The following is an 18,129-nucleotide window of genomic DNA, read 5'->3' on the forward strand; positions in this document are numbered from 1 at the left end:
CTGCTTCCCCACTGCTGTGATTACAAGCACATACAACCATGCCTGACTTTTGCTTTTTGTGTGAGTTCTCAGGATTGATCTCATGTCCTTGTACTTGTACTACAATACTGAACCTTCTGAGCCCCAGAGACAGCCACCATTTACAATAAAATACAAAGGGTCATGAAGAGCATTTGGTACTTACGGTCACATACGCCGTCAGGCAGATGACCAGGGATGCAGTGATAGCATACGGGATGGATGTGTTGGGGTTCTTGGCCTCCTCCCCAGTGGTGGCAATAATGTCAAAGCCAATGAAAGCATAGAAACACGTGGCTGCTCCTTGCAGCACCTGTAAAGATGATGACATCTGTCAGACTCAGAAAATGAGGGCAGGACCATGGCTTAAATGTGGTATTCAGAACCGCCCAGTGCTCTGCAGCTACTCCAGAGCTGCAAGGGAACTGTGGAAACCCCAAGTTCTCATATACTCTACTTTTCTGTATGACTTGGGCATTTCCTCTTGTGTTAAATATAGAGGAGAATTTTATGGCCAAATAAAAATTGGGTTAGTCAACATACTCAAATCCTTTTTGAAAAAAGTCAGTATGTAGGCTGTCTTGTGTGTGTGTGTGTGTGTGTGTGTGTGTGTGTGTGTGTGTGTGTGTGTGTGTGTAGGGATTGAGCCTAGGGCCTCAGTCATGTTAGTGAAGTTCTCTACCACTGAGCTACCCCCTTCTGTTGTGTTATTACTTTACTTTATATTTTATTTTTCCATATCAGTACTCAACTATGATGTAAATTCTTGTAAGAGAGTTTTGGAAGTGTGGAAAGGTACTTTTGACCATCATGGAGACATTGGATGTGAGCTGCTGGCCTTTTGTGGGGGAGATGCATATACTTCTACACACAGTATTATTCTGCCCTGATAGATCACCTCTGGGGTAATGTCTAGATTGGAGGCCATGCAGGCTTTGGATTTCTAGAGCCTTAATGGGAAGATGGGGAGATGATTGCTTGACTCCTTTTGGGATTTGAATGACCCAGATGGGTATGGGGCATGCACCTGGGGCAGGGGATGCCATTTCCCCAGAAACTTGCTGATGTCTGTCTGTAGGATTTGAGGTGACTCCAAGGGTGGTTGGGACTCCAGTAGAGATGTCATTGAAACCCTTCCATTGGGGACCATGTGACTTTCTTTTATGTGAGCTTTCCTAGCCTTGATAGTCTCACTATCAACTGAAAATGAAAATGTGCCTCTGTAAATAGTTGGGACGCCCTTGTAGAAGACAGATGGTGTTTTCTGGATAAAGACACACACTCCAAGCTCTGATGGGGGTCCAGGAGGACAGAGTGTGTGTAGAATGGATTATCTACCCCCTTTCCAACATGTAGTTTATAAAGCATGTTCCAAATGCATTCTAGCCCCAAGTGTTAGCTTTTAACCTTCCCCATGGACTTCTTCATAATCCCAAACCAAAATGCTAGATATTAGAACCAGTAAAAACAAATATGAAGATCTTCTCAAGCAGCCCAGAGCAATCTTTGTCCATCTGTATCATGAGGCAGTTTTTATGGAGGTTCCCAGTGTCAGCTTCCAGTCTCCTATCCTAGGAGTGCTGAGACTGGGCTTAGAGGTATTATGGGAAATTTGTGATTTTTTTCTGGAAAAGAATCACATTTTATTCACTAGCCTTTAACGAAATTTTAGGATTTCTTTTGATTATTTTTGTTACTGATAGAACCAGACATTTTCACATCATGAGACTTTTGCAGAGATCTTGAAAATTGTTTATGCTGGTTTATTATGGTTTATATCATAAATATGGTAGTTCTTGGATATAGATATTAATGAAGAAGTATACTGTTATTATGACATAGTTTAAATATATATATATATATATATATATCTACATTTTAATAGAACTGCTTTAAAATTTCTGTGTACTTAGGTTCTTCATTTGAAATTTAATTCTACTAAGGGAATCCATAAGCTTCACCATATTCAAAGCACAAGAAACTAAAGAAACAAGCTCTACTCCAGGAAATCAAGTGAACACAAGTTATTCCCAGAGAGAACAGACCTCTTTACCCTCCAGCAAAGCCTTCACATCAGGATATGCAAAGTGCTGTCAGTTGCCAGATAAGGCAACTGCATCATGCAAACAGGTTTGAGGTCTGGATGCATGCTCATTTTCTCTTGTCTGGAGAATATTACTGGTTTCCAAGGATGAACACAAGCAGGGATTGCAGCCTTGTGAAGCTGCTTCAATCACAGTAAAGCCAGGCCTTAAGGTAGGTCTTATTTTTCTTTTTTAAAAAAATTCCTTCTTCTTCATATATATGTTTGTGTGCATATATACACATATATATAGTGCACATATGCACAAACACATAAACATAGCATACACACACACACACACACACACACACACACACACACACACACACACCTCTTTTAAATTTTCTCTGAACTGGTACAACAGCCAGGTAGACTGAGGCAAATCTCCCTTAGAAGGTGAGAGGGGTGTGAGCCATGCTACATGAGGAGTACCAGGGAGCAGAGGGTGGCTGACCTGATAAACGGAAGGATGTGATGGAGGATCACTTTCTCCATCCCTTTGAAAGCATTGAGAAGACTAGCCATGTCATGGACGAAATGAAATAAGTATTGTGTGCTCCAGTGGAAACCACAGAGCCATGCATGCAGGTGTGACTAGGTCTGCTAGGGGTGTGGACTTTGTATACCAGCAGCAGACCTTAGTTGGTTGTGTCCTAAACTAGCTGGGTGGCCTAAGATAAGTTTCTAATCTGTTGGAGATCATTTCTTCATCACTAAGATGGAGATAGGAATGATAACTCACTCACAAGGTTGTTTCAAAAATTAAATAAGGTAAATTATGTTGGAGAGTATGATATGTGTTCAATGAATACGAGCTTTTATTATCAGTACTATTATCAGTACTACTGTAAACTTTTCTAGGGCAGATATAACCCAAGGGTACAAAGCCCGCCTCCACTTAGACCATGACAAGCACTGTGAGCCTAGCCTTGTGGTGTTTGAACTCCTGGGGATACCAAAGGACCACAAGTGTATTTTGGATTATAGTCATAAAGTGAATAATATTAATAAGCATCTACATTATTTGTAAAACACAAATGCTTCTATTTTCCAAATGAATGAAGGCAAAGATGACAATTATAGAAAATTAGCTATAATCAAGTTGGGAAGAGGGAAATACACTTGTAAAGAGGTTGAAGTTTAGTCTGAATCTGCATATGTAGAATTACAAAGCAGTAATAGTTGAAGAATGACCAGATCCAGCAAAGACTGGGCATTTGAGAGTCCTTCTGCATTCGACAGGTACCAGAATTTAACACAGATGTGGGGGAAAAATGAAACTAATGAAGGAAATATAGGCAAGGATGCTGAGGGATCCAGGCAGGATCAAAGCTTCAACTAGGGAAGTTGAGGCAACCATTGTCATCTATAAGGAGTCCAGGGCAGAATGGTTTTCCTGGATCCAGTGAGAGCTGGAGATGGGGAGCAGACTGGCCAGCAGGAGCCAGGGCCAGGCAGGAGTGAGGAGCTAACACCACAGCCTTGCTCTTTTCATCTTCTGATTGTCTGATAATATTTCCCATTGACCAAACCCTACAGGTTGAACAAGGAGGGAGTCTGGACCACAGACAGATAGAAAAAGTGGAGGTAGACTAGGGTGAAGGAGAGAAATGGGGTGACTCTAACACACAGGTCAAATAAATTCCAGCCTAATAAGACAGGTGACATAGACAAAATCAGCAGAATGATCAACTGTTTAGTTGAGTTAGTTTTTCATTTTGTCTCCACTATGTGATCTCAGCTGCTCTCAAAGTCATGACCTACTTACCCATGTTTCTGAGCTGCTGGGATTATGGGTGTACCCCATTATGTTTGACTATCTGACTAGAATACTTCTCTCTCTATCTTCCTCCACTGCACCCCTCTTTCTTGCAAACAAATGTGAGTACAAAGAACCTCAAAAACAAAGCCGCGAGGAGGTGTGATCACAAAAGCTGCTTTCCCCTTCACTCTCTCCAGATCTCATCTGGCCAGTGGCATTTATGGTTGGGATACCATAATGAACACATGAAAACCTATGTGTGGTGAGTCTGTGCGCATGCTTGTCCAGATGATTCAGAATGGGCTTACCCTGCCAACAGCTCTGCAGAGAAACATCACACCACATGGAGGGCTCTTACTGGCTTAGCACTGTTGTGAGTGGCTTGCTACTCAGTGTGCAGGGTCCCTAAAAGCTATGCCCCTTCCACGGGGCTTTTATGATATTTGTCAGGCATTAAGATGATGTAGGCTTCATGTATTGTTTTGAGAAGCTTCAGACGTCAGAAAGTGACTAGACCCCGTTATCTAATTTACTGCCAGGGTGACAAGACAAAATGACAATGTTAATAGCATTTTCAACCACCCTCATGCTCTAGCTCTATTAGCAGCCTGTCCACAGTGACAGTGGAATGTGTTAATAGGTTCCAATAAATGGATTCAGACAAGGAGACTATGGAAAATAATAGCTTTTCTTTGGAGGCCTTCAGAATTCCTTGCAAATTCTTACTATGGACTATTTTCCTGGGAGCTGTTTGTGCTGGTAAAATATCTTATTTGGTTAAAGAAAAGCCATAAGATAGCATCAAGAACAAATAACATAAAGGGCACACACATCCAACAACGTCCAGGGACTGAGGAATTGCAGATGGAAGCAGGGGTTCAACTGAGGGCCAGAGTCACTTGATATAGGGGAAAATGTTTGTTGTTCTTAAGCTCTTCAAGACCAAAGAAGCATTTGACCCAGAACCTTTAAGTGAGTAAACCATTCCTTAAGCTATTTTCTTTGGAAGGAGGTGGCTGGAAGAGGTTTGTGAGGGCCCCATTGCAGAGGACTGGTTGTTCATTAACCCTTTCATGGCACTTGTGAGTTGTGCCTAAACCAACGTGATGGTGTCCTTAAGGTATCCTACCTCATTTCCTCATTGCCTTCTACCTAAAGCACAGCACACCCCAAGTTACTGGAAATCTGTGTTAGTTCCCTAGTTAGCAGTGGGATTCAGGGGCTCCCTAAGCAGCATAGACATTCATGCAGCTGCCAAGCAAGAAGACATTTTTGCTGACATTTGTTAGATACAAGTAGGGATCCCTTTACTGTTGTTGTGGTAGATGATGGAGTCATGAGAAGGTGCCGGACTTTTGCAGTATGTGATTTAAATTCACAGTGGCTTTGCTGGACAAGAAAAATGATTTGAAACCCAGGCTGAGAAAGAGCAAGGCCAGGTTGTTCACTAGGGAGCAAATGTACTATGTGGAAATCCAAGGCCAGGCAGAGAGCAGGAGGGAAAATCAACAGCTCACACACTGTCCATCAGGATCAGATAATACTCTGTTTTCACAGCACAGGGACATACACTTGTTTCTTTCAGGGATAATAGATACACATTTAAAATCCAAATCCCTAGTTAGGCTTTTCTGGTGGCCAATGACAAGGCTACTCAAGTTACTAGGTGAGGTCCATGGCCAGAGGTTTAAACAAAGCTGGGTGGTCTCAAGGGGTTTAAACCAGGGGATGGTGGAGTAAATATGGACTTTGGTTCACCTAGGACTGGAATTCAATTTCCACTAGATTGATTACTTGCACTGTCATCTTGAATAAAACTTTGGATATTTCGACCTAAAAGTGGAGAGCGTTGCTGTTGCCAGGGCTCCTATGAAGAATAAATTAAACATGCATTTGAAAGAGCTTGTTACAAAGAGAACGTTAAATGTGAGGAAAGTCATTGTTCCTTTTCTTCTTTACACCTAATTCTTTTCTTTCTATAAAAGCAAGGCATAATCCAGGTGCATAAACCGGGGCGCCCAAAGCTAGTCTGATGACTCCTTCTTGAAGCAGTGGCACCTTGATTGGGAAAGGGTGAAGAATCCCTGAGTTGGAAGAAGACACCCCAAAGAGAATGAAGACTCCAGAACAGAGCATCAGAGGGAAGAAAAGGCTAAAAGATGTGTCCACTTTCTTCACAGCTATGAAAGAGTGATTGCACAGAGTCCCCTTATTCCTTCCAGTCCTCACAGTGTGCTGAGCTACTGTGTGTGTGATGCACATTCAGTCTGAGCAAAGACATGAACTTGCTATTTCTTAATGTTTCTTTCAGCTCCAATGTTCCAGTTCAGGGGCTGGAGAGATGGCTCTCCAGTTTAGAAAAGCAATTGCTCTTGCATAGGATGTGGTTTGAGTCCCAGCCACCCACATGTCCAATTGCAGGAGATTTGCTCCCTCTTCTGGCCTCTGCAGGTACTGCAGGCACATGGTGCACAGACACACATGGAGACAAAACACCCATCCATGTAAAAATAAAATTCCAGTAATCTAATTCTTCATGAAAGTTTAAAGAAAATGTGTAAAATTAGTTATCTTATCATTGTTATTGTATTTTTTTGCATGTGTGTTTACATCAGTGAAGGCATATGTGTAGGTCCAATATTGATGTCAAGAGTCTTGACATCACTAGGGTAGGATCTGTCAGCCAAGCCAGCCATCTTGCCCTGGGATTCCCTGTCTCTGCCTTCCAATAGCTGGAAGTACTGTTGGGCCACCATGCCTACATGGTTGGCATTTATGTAAGTTACAGCATTCAAACTTTGGTCTTCATGCATGTTGCCTATGCAGCAAGTGATTTACCTGGTATGCATTCTCTACAGCCCTCACCATCATTATTATTTTTAATAATGCTTAGAGGGGAGAGGTCAGCACAGTATACACAGGGTACTAAAAAGAGAGGAAAGGGCCTGGGAACCATACAGCCCTGGTCAGGAACATCAGCCCTTGTCCTGACTAAGTGAAGTGAGATCAGCCCCTCAGAGCCTTGTGTTCTCCAAGTGTATGGTGGGGATAAAAACCACCTGCTTTAGAGTTTGGCTGTAAGAGCAGGACAGCATTGATAGAACAGTACCTAGCATGGCAGGCAGGCAGGTACTCTCAGAGTACTACACAAAGGCAGCCGAGAGGGCAGCCTTTTCTGCAAGAATTTGGTGAAAGTTTGTCTCCTCCCCTGATAATGAGAAGAGTTGAGAACACAGAAGTGAACTGTGTCCAGCATCTTCCAGTAAGTCCTCGACCCAGTCATCTCTCACAGTGTTGAGAAAACCGTGAGAACACTTTCATGAGTTACAAGAAGAATGCAGTTGGGGTCTGGGAGACATTCCTTGTTTCCACTCTTATAACTTGTTGTTTCTCTGTGATAGGAAAAGAACCATCTATCATAACAATTTCTATCATAAGGGAATGTAGACTCGGGATCCAACAGTGCTTCTTTGTCCCCCTTTCTGGTTCTTACCAATTTGGGTATTTATTCTTTTCAGAGAGGAGGGATGTGCTTCATGGTTCTGTGGAATTCCTGCAGATTAGTAGAAGACTCACAATTTTGGCTTAAGTGACTTGCTTATTTCTCTGCACCAAGTAGCATGGCATAGCTTAGAATAAACAAAAGTTATTTTGAGTGTTCTCCAAGAGTGATTTCTGATCCCTGGACATCTTGGAGGAAAACCAGTCTAAGCAAAATCTACAAAAGCAAATTGAGCAGGGTCCTGCACTTATGTTCTACCCAAGCATGGGCAGCCCTGGCTTTCAGGGCCTCTGAATAGTCACTCACTTGTGAAATGAGAGGACAGGACCTGGGAACTTCTGAGATTTGCCATCTGGAAAATTTCTGACTTATGTTCTACTATCAAAAAAAAAAAAGGTCTGGATTTATTCTCCTTTAAATATTCTCCTTTAAATCCACAAAATAAGTATTTTCTAGCAACACTGTAGACAAAAGTCAGATGGGACTTAGAGCCACCCATAATATAAAGAACTTGCCACCCTGACTTACATTTTTACCATCCCCAGGTCCTGGGGATGGAATCTGAAGATGTCCTTTCTGCCAAGCTTGCCCTCCTGTCTCCCAGACTACACTAGCTAGACTGTGTGCCTCTCAGATGGGACTTAAAACTGTCACTCCACTGCTCTCAGACCCCAGAAGGACTCTCTTCCTAGGGTTAGATATTGGAGTCTGATTATAAATGGTTTTCCCCCTAATTTTACACTGAGGCAGAACTGGGCCCTTTCCCATTCATTCCCTCATCCTGGCTTCCTTTGCTAATTTGTCTGTTTCTATGCATGGCTGCTGCTCTTAGCAGAATCGGGCTGTTCCTTCACAGTCTTTGGATCTAATACTCCTGGCTCTGGGTTCTGATTCTGCCACTGGCACGGTGCCAGGGAGTCACTGGACATCTCTGGGTGGGGATGCCTTCATCTTTCAGTCCCAATTGTGAATATTTTCTGCCGAAGGTTGTTGTGATGATGGGATGAGATAATGCATACAGCATTACCATGGAGATAGGCATGCTGAGAGAGCACCACATCTAATCTGTTATTGTGGTGACTGGGGTCTCAGCCCATGCCCGTGAAACTAGCAAACAAGTTAAAAATCGAAAGACTTCTTCCGGACATTCCCAACTAAAAGAAGATGTTTTCCTGACATGCATCTGTTCCAGCATGGAAGGCACCTCAGCCTCTGGGAATGAACTCACCCCTGACCAGCCGTGGGGCAAGAACTGGCCCTCAGCCCAGTATTTGCCGTTGACGAAGAAGAAGCCTGCGATCATGATGAACACCCACACTGCCAGGTTCAATACATTGAGGACGTTGTTGAAGCCCACAGAGTTCTTCACCCCCAGAGCCACAATGATAGTCACGATGACAGCAATCACCAGAGCCAGAAGGTCTGGGTATGATTCCTCTCCTTTCCCTACAGGAGAAAGACATGGTTAGTATTGTCCAGAGAGAAGAAAGGGCCCTGAGGATTCACTCTACCCCATTGAATCTGCATTGCTATGACTCCCAGTGGGTTAGTCTGTCAGAAAGAGCAGCGAAGGCTCTGTTTGTCTGGCTCTCTGTGTGTACACACACATGTCATTGTATGGTCCATAAGTAGGTATAAGCGTTTATTTGCAAATGAGGAAGTTTGGATCTGTTCACCAGGGATTTTCTCTCTGTAACCCCACACTGCAAACGACAGAGGAGAACTCTTAAAATGGCTTTCAAATGTGCACATTTTGAAACTTGATAATAAAGAAAGATTGTGACACTGGATAGAAATCTTACAGATTACAAGAACGAGTCCTGCTGGCTTGGTCTGCCCATCGGCCAGTGGACGCCTGCCCTCTACGGAGAGGAAGAGGCATTACCTCGGCAGCTGGGGAGCCTGGATTCCAGCTGTACTTTTGCCAGCAGCCCACAGTGTGGCCTTGGGCACATGGCCTCATCTTTCTGGAGTGAGTGAGACGGATGAATGATTTTAGGTCATTTCAGAATTTAAATGTTATGAAATCAGAATACAGCTATGGTATTTATTCTAGTCATCGTGGCACTGGAGTGATCAGCAATTTAAAAAGAAGAGCTATTTTCATTATTTGTAATTGTGTGTCCCTCTCTGGGTGTGCCTGTGGATGAGTCTGTGCACATGAGTGCAGGTACCAGGCCTTGGATGCCCTGCAGCTGGAGTTATAGGAGGTTGTGAGCTACCTGACATGGATGCTGGGAACTAAGCTCAGGCCTCAGGAGAAACACAAGTGGTTCTTAACCACTGACCCACCTTTCAGCCCTGGTCAGCATATTGTCAAATATTTTCTGAGGTAAGTACAATGAAGTCAAATGATTTGACATAGCCTCAGAATTATTTTTGGAGTCTTCCCTCCCTCCCCCTTTCTTTCTCTCCTCCCCCCTTCCCTCTCCCTTCCCTCTTTCTTTTTCTTCTCCCCCACCCCCACACTCCAGGGATTGAACTCTGGGTTTCAAATGAACCACATAAGCACTGAACTGCTGATCTCCATCTCCAGCTGTCTTGGGAAATTCTGAGGCAAGACGCCAAACTCTCTTCAGCTATTACTATGAACCCTGAGAATATGGAAGGATACACACCAGGCATTAGGATGGAGAGAGAGCTGGTAGCAAGTGACAGATGGTCTGTCTCTCGGCATTTGTCAGATGACCCCTGACCCATTCAGCTCTCGTTCAGTAATAGTATGCCTTGTGGATGTTGGTTGGACTGGAATCCATTTTATTCCTTAATTTTTTTTTTATTTGGAGCAGGGCAGTGGTGGCACTTGCCTTTAATCCCAGTGAATTTGAGGCCAGTCTGGTCTACAAAGTGAGTTCCCAGACAGCCAGGGCTGTCACATAGAGAAACCCTGTCTCGAAAAGATTTTTTTTGGAAGTGAAAACATTTATTTGTGAAAAATGGAAGAAAATTTACAATGAAATAACTGGTGAAGCTTCCCCAGTTCCTTTGGCTGCACTAGCTTTATTTTCATACAGTTAGTGGCAGTACACATGAACAGTGTAGCCTGTGTTCTTTGATATGTAACATTACATTACATATTAATACATAGTCCTTGTGATGTCCTCCTTAGTCATCTTTTTAGTTGCCAGGAACATAATATATATCCATAATTTACATGGTTACTTGTTCCACTGAAGAATTTTTTAAATTATAATTGAACACCTATAATCTAAAAATCCAAAATTTGAGATGCTATGGAATCTTAAACCTTTTCAGTGGCTTCCACAATTCCCCAAGTGATAAGATTCACGCATACAATGAAACTTTGTATAATATATTAAATAATATTATCTTCAGGCTATGTGTTGAAGAGGTATATGAAAAGCCAGTGAATTTCATGTTAGACCTGGGTGTTGATGACCAATCCCAGTATCTTGTTATGTTTAGGTAAATATTCCAAAGTTTTAAAAATTGTTTCCAGGCATCTCAGATAAGGAGTGCACATCATTTAAAAATAAGACTGGGATGAGAGTCTTTTTGTATGACATATTCATGACAATTAAAATAATTCCTTAGATTGAAGAATTGCCTTGTAAAAATCAAAAGGAAGTATTTAAAGTCCTTGACATAGTTTTCCAAATTGGGATATGTGTGTGTGTGTGTTCTGGGGATACCAAACTCAGGTTCTCAGCTTGCCCAGCAAGTACTTTACCCACTGAATCATCTTTCTAGCCTCAAAGTTGCATTCTTAAAGGGGAATCTATCCATCTCCTGATTTTGCATGTTAGGGGAGAGGTTGACGAAATCTCACCCAGGCCATTGAGGGTTCCCACTGTGTCCACCATCCAGCGGCTGATGGTGTGGTTTGCCAGGGAGTCAAACATGCTGCTCAGGGCACTGGCACCAGCTGCTGTGCCAATCAGGTACTCCAGGATCAAGTTCCAGCCAATGAAAAATGCCACAAATTCCCCAACAGTGACATAGCTGTAGGTGTAGGCAGATCCTGTGGTCTTGGGGACTCGAACTCCAAACTCTGCATAGCATACACCTGCAAGGGACAAACAAAACAGGCAGCAGGCTTCTGAAGATCAGCAAATATCTTGGTGCCTGACGATCTTAAGAGAGAGATTAGGAATCTCAGGGCTGTTAGCACCAATGCTCAAAAGTTTATGTATAGCCACACATCACTTAGTGATGGGGACACGTTCTATGAAATGTTTTATTAGGCGATTTCCTTGCTGGGTGAGTACTGTGATGTGCTTGCACAAACCTAGCTGGAATAGCTTGCTACACACCTAGGTTATAAACCTATATATGGCACAATGATACATACATCCAAACAAATAAGTACTATATAGCTTACTATTCCTAGGGTCATGATGAACAAAACAATCTGGGGCTAACCAAATGTAGAGGAAAATGCTAAATTGAAGAGACACAATGAATATTGGCTGTGTGCACTGCTGGTGCAGTGTGGCATTCTGTTTTACTGTAAATGTTTCTGTTTATAAGTAGGAGTAAAACTTAAAAATTGATAAGAAGTAGCTCATCATAAACCAAAAGCCAGTAACAGGGTCATATATTATGCTTATCAAGTATTCTGATCTGTACATAGCTGTAGGTGTTATGCACTTACACTGCTGGCAGAGTAGGAGTTCTGTAGCTAGCTATACCACCAGACATGTTGCATGATAGACTTTACAGAATCATGCCAGCTACATGTCCTAGTCAGTAGCTCTTCAAGACCAAAGAAGCATTTGACCCAGAACCTTTAAGTGAGTAAACCATTCCTTAAGAACACACACACACACACACACACACACACACACACACACACACACACACAGGACATGAAAGTAGGCAGGGACTAGGTGGGAAAATGGGGGTCAACAGAGGTGGGAAGTAAAAAAGGGGAATGGGGGATGATTATGATATCAAAATATTATATATACATGTATAACACTGTCAAAAATAAAAAAGTAAGAAGCAAAAATGTATTTTCTTTCTACATTTCATCAAAGAAAATGATTGGGGTGTACAAATACTTTCACAGGAGTTCTTTTACCCAGAAGGATTAAAACTGCTTGTCCTTGGCCCCTGAATGCCAGTCATGCTACATGGGAGGATTCCCCACCAGCATGTACTTAGCTTACTTTGACTAGTTTCCCAATCTGCTTCCCAGCTAACTCAACTCAGCATTTTCCCAAGTAACATCGTACTTCGTAATTCTCCCACTTTGTGCAACATTCACAGCTGCCTGTGACTAAATCAGGTGCTCTAGCATGCAATACGGATACAGCCTGCAAGCAATGAAGATGTCCTGTCCCTGAAACAACTGTTGACTTGGGAAGGACTTTAACATAGAGCTGGTCCCATGTTGCTGAGTATTTATGAGATACTCTTTGGCGCCCCAGAGAGGTGAGCATGTGCTTAGGGAGTGTGGTCTTCATGGTGAGTGGGGAAGCTCTATGTGTGCTGGTGGGAGCTGGAGGCACCTTTTCATCTCAGTGGACCAGGAAGTAGAGTGTTCTCTGGGCAGCACATCTTCCTACAACATTGAAAGGCCTATCTGCCTCCAGTGACCTACCACATCTGCCAGCCATGCCTGCCTTCCCAAAAGATCTACAGCCTTTCAAAAGAGCACTGGGGACCCAGAGTTTAAACACATGAATCTATAAAGAACGTTCAAACCATAACAGTTATCAATTGCTCACCAGGGTTGTTGAGTTGTAGATGACATGACAAATATGAACTTATATGTTCATTTAATGATAATGCTGGGTCTGTAATCAAATTTTAACAATCAATCTTGATAGTTTTCCAATTCATTCACTGTATTTACCCAGGTCAACCAGGAAAGTGACATCTCTGCCTATCTGTGTTAGATGTGAGATGAAAGGTGAACAAGAGAAACACAGCCTCCTTTTGGTGGACCTTTATAATCTTTTGCACAGCTTCTGAAGCTGTCTCATAGCCTATATGGGGTTGTGCACTAGTTTTCCCTTTTTGTTGCTGAGAAAAAAACATCTTAGGAGAGGAATGGGTTTGCTTTACCTTACAGGTCACAATCCATCACTGAGGGAAGTCAGGACAGGGACTCAAAGAAGAAACCATGGAGGAATGTTGCCTGCTATCCCACTCATGCTTAGCTAGCTTTCTTATACAGCCAATGACTCTATCTAGTGAATGATGCTTCCCACAGTGGGCTAGGCCTTCCTACATCAATAAACTGTCCAGACAATCCCCCATGACGTTCCCACAGGCCAATCTGTTCTGGATGGTTTCTCAGTTGAGATTCCCTTCTCAAGTGACTCTAGGCTGTGTCAAGTTGACAGTTAAAGCTAATTAGGACAGGTTGCATAATGGAATGAAAATCTGACAACGGTGAAAGTTTTCTGTATGTACGTATAATGGTCCCAAATTAATTCAAGATCAAGTGTGCATTGAAACCTAGCCATGCTCACTTGGGTTGCATGGCATGACTTCACTTCAGCCTTGGTTCTGGACACACAATATGCATTGTACATTTACATATGTGTAGAAGGCACACAAAGCCAACTAATATGATCTAAAACATCTGGGCTCTGATAGAGGCCATCATATGCTATTGTGCAGGCTAGTTTTATGTCAACTTGACATGAAGTAGTCATTTGGGAAGAGTGGACATTAATTGAGAAAGTGATCCCACCAGACTGGCCTGTGGGCAAGCCTATGGTGCATTTTCTTGATTGGTGACGGATGTGGAAGGGCTCAGCCCACTGTAGGTGGTGCTGTCCTGGGGCAGATGGTCCTGGGTTCTATAGGAAAGCAGGCAGGTTACAGCATTTTATTATAGTAATAAAACCCTAACTAAGACGGGTATGAATTGCATCGTTTTTACTGTGTACATAAAATTTCCTGCTTTTATAGAAACAATGGCTTAATTATGGAAAATAAAAATTTAAAGTATTTTCCAACTATCATTCCTCAGCATCTAAATATCAAATTAGTATAACTTTGGATTATGTAGTAGAATGTTTGATTTTACAAATTTCTCCTGAGTTGGTGGCCAGTTCATAAAAATTATTAAATCATTTTTTACTGGAAATTATGACAGAATTTCTGAAATGACCTTAAACATTTGTGTGTGTATGTGTGTGTGTGTGGGGGGGTGTGTAGGCCCGAACACAACTTTCAGTAGTCAGTTCTCTTTTTCCTGAATTTGGTTCCAGGAGACTGAACTCAGGGTGTGGGGCTTGGCAGTAAGTGCCTTTACTCACTGAGTCCTCTCGATGGCCCATGAATGCAAATGTTTATTGAAGAATTTCTAGCTCTCCAGGCTCGGGACCTGCTGGGCTGCATTTTGGTGGTAGCATGGGCTGAGGGGTGACTCAGTGATTCTTCACCTCTCCATCTAGTTCCTGCTTAATGTTAAGCATCCACCAAGCTCCTACCTCAGGAGGGAGTCCACCACTGGATCACACCAGTGTGATTTGCTGCTGAGCATGTCTTTGAGAATGTCCTCACCAAATACAGCATTTTGCTGGATGGATGTCACCTGTCTTCTTAGTTTTCATGAAATATCTGTTTCTTTGGAACTTTTTCAGTGGGGCTGAGATACTGTATATATCACCAGGTGGCTAGTCCTTTTGAAATGTAATTGGGACTGGGTTATGAGGAGAAATTACTGAACTTCGGAGGGAAATAAGGTATGACTTCTGTTGGAAACATCTATTATCTCCACGACACTGAATTTCAGATGGCACATGATGAAGTGTCCCTATTCCAGCTGTCGCCTTTGAGAAGCAGGTTTCTAGATTCTGAGAAATACTTTTCTAGCCTCAAATTGCATGGGGCTAGACCCAGTGAATTGGTCCTCGTGCTCTCTTCCTGATGTTCTTGGGTAGCCAAGAAAATTGCAGGTTTTCTCTTCAGGTGTGATGCATCAGGCTGCATCACCTCACCACCACCATCTCTTACCTGGGCAACCTTGCTCGCTCACCGTGTTGCCTGTCACAGAAACCCAAGCAATTTTTACAAATGTGTCTGGAAGAAAAGCAATTTGTCTGGGAATGCCTCTGTTCGTGTCAGAGAAGAGACTTATGAATCTCTACCAAATCAGGTCAGGGGCAGCCGGCACCATCAATCAGGGACGGCCTGACATAATCAGTTATTGAACCTGATAGTACTCCAATTAAAGATGGGTAGGTAACGGAATTTTCCCGAAGTCCCATCCCCCAGACCATGGCACCAATATATCTACAATTAAATAAGAAGGAAACAAGCTATCCTGATAGAGAATTGACACCCAAATCAGGTCAGGTTGAATAATTGGTTCACTAAGTGCATGAATAGTCTATCTGCTTATTCTTTCTTGAAATCTCCATTTGTGAAAATATTTTGGAGGGGTGGAGGGAGGGAGGGAGGGAACTGGAATTGACATGTAAAACAATCTTGTTTCTAATTCAAATAAAAAATGGAGGAAAAAAACAGTATGAAGAATGGGAAGTTGATGGAAAGCACAAAATAAAAGTTAGTTGTTATTGTGGTTAAAAAAAAAAAAGGAAATATTTTGGAGATTACCGGAGGTATAGTTTCCACCATATGATGAGTTAGCTTGTGCTATGGTAGTAGTCACGGTTGATGCAGTGCTTAACTGGTTGTGTCTAATGGAAGGATGCTCAGAGGCTTAGCTGTTCCCTGAGCCAATCGTCTGGCTCACATTGGTTCTTTACAGAGCCTTGGCTTCCCCAACCGGAAAATGGCAATGGTGTCTATTGTATAGGTGGCTTTGTGTCTTGGATGGACACATGTATGGTTCCCAGAATAAGGTGGGTATCCTTCCTGGCTCTTTAGCTGTTATTTACAGGTGAGGGAGTGCCTTGGTCATCAGCCCCTGGAGAGTTGGAACACTTGCCTTAGGGAGGTTAAGAGACTGCACACAAGTGTTCATGGCTGACAATGCCAGACTCAGTACTGGCAGGGGCATTAGAGATCGTTCTAGGCTCTAGACTAGGCTGTTTCTGCACAACACACTTCTAAAACAGACCTGGAGCCTTTTCCTCCTGGGTCTCATGTCTTTAATAAAAAGTTTTTCTGCTCCATGCCCTCCTTGAGAAGTTGTAAGAGAAATCTACTTCATGCTAATCTCTTTTTGTGAGACCTGCTCCTCCTTGTCAAGGTGACTCTTAACAACTGGGCGACAAAGGCCCAGGCAGAAAGACAAAGAGGAGTCAAGGTGGTGATAGCTGGTTATCTTCTCCCCAAGAACTTTTCAGCACTCTTCTGAGGAGCAGGAGAGGACCATTTTCCCCCTTCCTCCCTCCCTCCCTCCCTCCCTCCCTCCCTCCCCTCCCTCCCTCCCTCCCTCCCTCCCTCTCTCCTTTCCTTTAGATAGGGTCTCACTATGTAGCCCCAGCTGTCCTGGAACTCACTATGTAGACTAGGCTGCCCTTGAACTCAGAGAGACCTGTCTGCCCCTGCCTCTGGAGTGTCGATGGCCCCCATCTTGTACTTCAGTATGTCTGAGGAGCAGGTGAGACCACCACTCTGTGAAGAGGTACCTTCCCAGCAGACATCTAGGGAGAATAGCCCACAGCCAATCTTTCAACTTGGATCATCCCCAAGTCCCTTGACTTTTCAACTTCCTTCAAATTGGGACAGCATGCGGGGAGAGCTGCACGGGAGGGCAGAGACTCTGTGGCATTGTGAGAAGGTGGTGTGGATGTGAGGATTTGCTGCAGACTCTGCTCCCATTTGCTCCGGCCACCTCCCTTACCTAACTTCTCCCTTCTCCCCTGTCTGTAAAAAAGAGCCATGCATTTTTATTTTGTGTGGCTGTGTGGCTGTGTGTGCCTGCATGAGTTTATGTGCACATCTGTACAGGTGCCCAGGGCAGCCAGAAGAGGCCTCAGATCCCCTGGGCCTGGAGATAGAGTTGTGAGTCACGTGATGTATGGGCTGGGAACCAAACCTAGGTCTTCTGCAACAGCAGGTGAGCAGCTCCATCTGCTGCGCTGGGTTTCTAGGCCCTCCTTTCCTTTCCATACTCCTCTGAGCTTCAGGAAGTATAAGTACCAATTTTGTATTTTCAAGTGGGAACATTGCCACCTGCTCATCTGTGGGACTGGAGGAATGGAGCCTCTTGTGAACAGTGGCCACAGGGTGTTCTGGCACAGGTGACAGACACAGGTTGGGTTTCTCTTCCCAAAAGTCTAACCTACAGGAATCTGATAGATTGTTTCTGACTAGACTGCCCCTGCTAAATGCCACAGTAGTGGCACATTTTTGCTGAGTTTTGAATGAAGGAATGACAGAGAGAGAAAATGTGACTCCCTTGGACACACTGGTGGCTTATGAAGATGGTGTTTTACTTCCCTAAGTGAGACATCAAGAGTGCTGTTGGTTACATTCATAGTATTCAGCTGCGTGAATGTTGGTGATTAAGATATGGGCAATGGTTCCAAAGGAGCAGGTATTCTGTATCCACGTACTATAGAAATTGGTTATGTTGTTAATTTTCTTTAAGTCTAAGGGACTGAGCCGGGGAGATGGCTCTGCTAGTATAATTTATACTATACTAACAGTTTACACACACACACACACACACACACACACACACACACACACACACACACACACACACACAATTGGACATGGTGGTGGGGAGGTGGAGACAAGAGGATTCCTGGAACTCACTGGTCGGTCAGCCTTGCCTGCTCCGTGAGTTCCAGATCAGTGAGAGTCCCTATCTTAAAAAAAAAGTAGATAGAGCTCCAAACTGGAATTGTCCTTTGACCTCCCTGT

At 43.3% G+C, this 18,129-nt stretch overlaps 1 protein-coding gene across 1 annotated transcript in view; it reads right to left on the reverse strand.

Moving 5' to 3' along the window:
- The window catches only part of Slc7a14 (solute carrier family 7 member 14), a 48,889-nt gene that overhangs the window by 19,975 nt on the left and 10,785 nt on the right, over positions 1-18,129 (reverse strand). Inside the window, exons 2-4 of the mRNA XM_027392065.2 lie at positions 11,156-11,392; positions 8,594-8,811; positions 185-331 (exon numbers count right to left, since the gene is read on the reverse strand). Of these exons, the coding sequence (XP_027247866.1) occupies positions 185-331; positions 8,594-8,811; positions 11,156-11,392 (602 nt within the window). The remainder of the gene's footprint in view (positions 1-184; positions 332-8,593; positions 8,812-11,155; positions 11,393-18,129) is intronic.

The sequence above is a fragment of the Cricetulus griseus genome (assembly GCF_003668045.3).
Source record: "Cricetulus griseus strain 17A/GY chromosome 1 unlocalized genomic scaffold, alternate assembly CriGri-PICRH-1.0 chr1_0, whole genome shotgun sequence".
Classification (NCBI taxonomy): domain Eukaryota; kingdom Metazoa; phylum Chordata; class Mammalia; order Rodentia; family Cricetidae; genus Cricetulus; species Cricetulus griseus.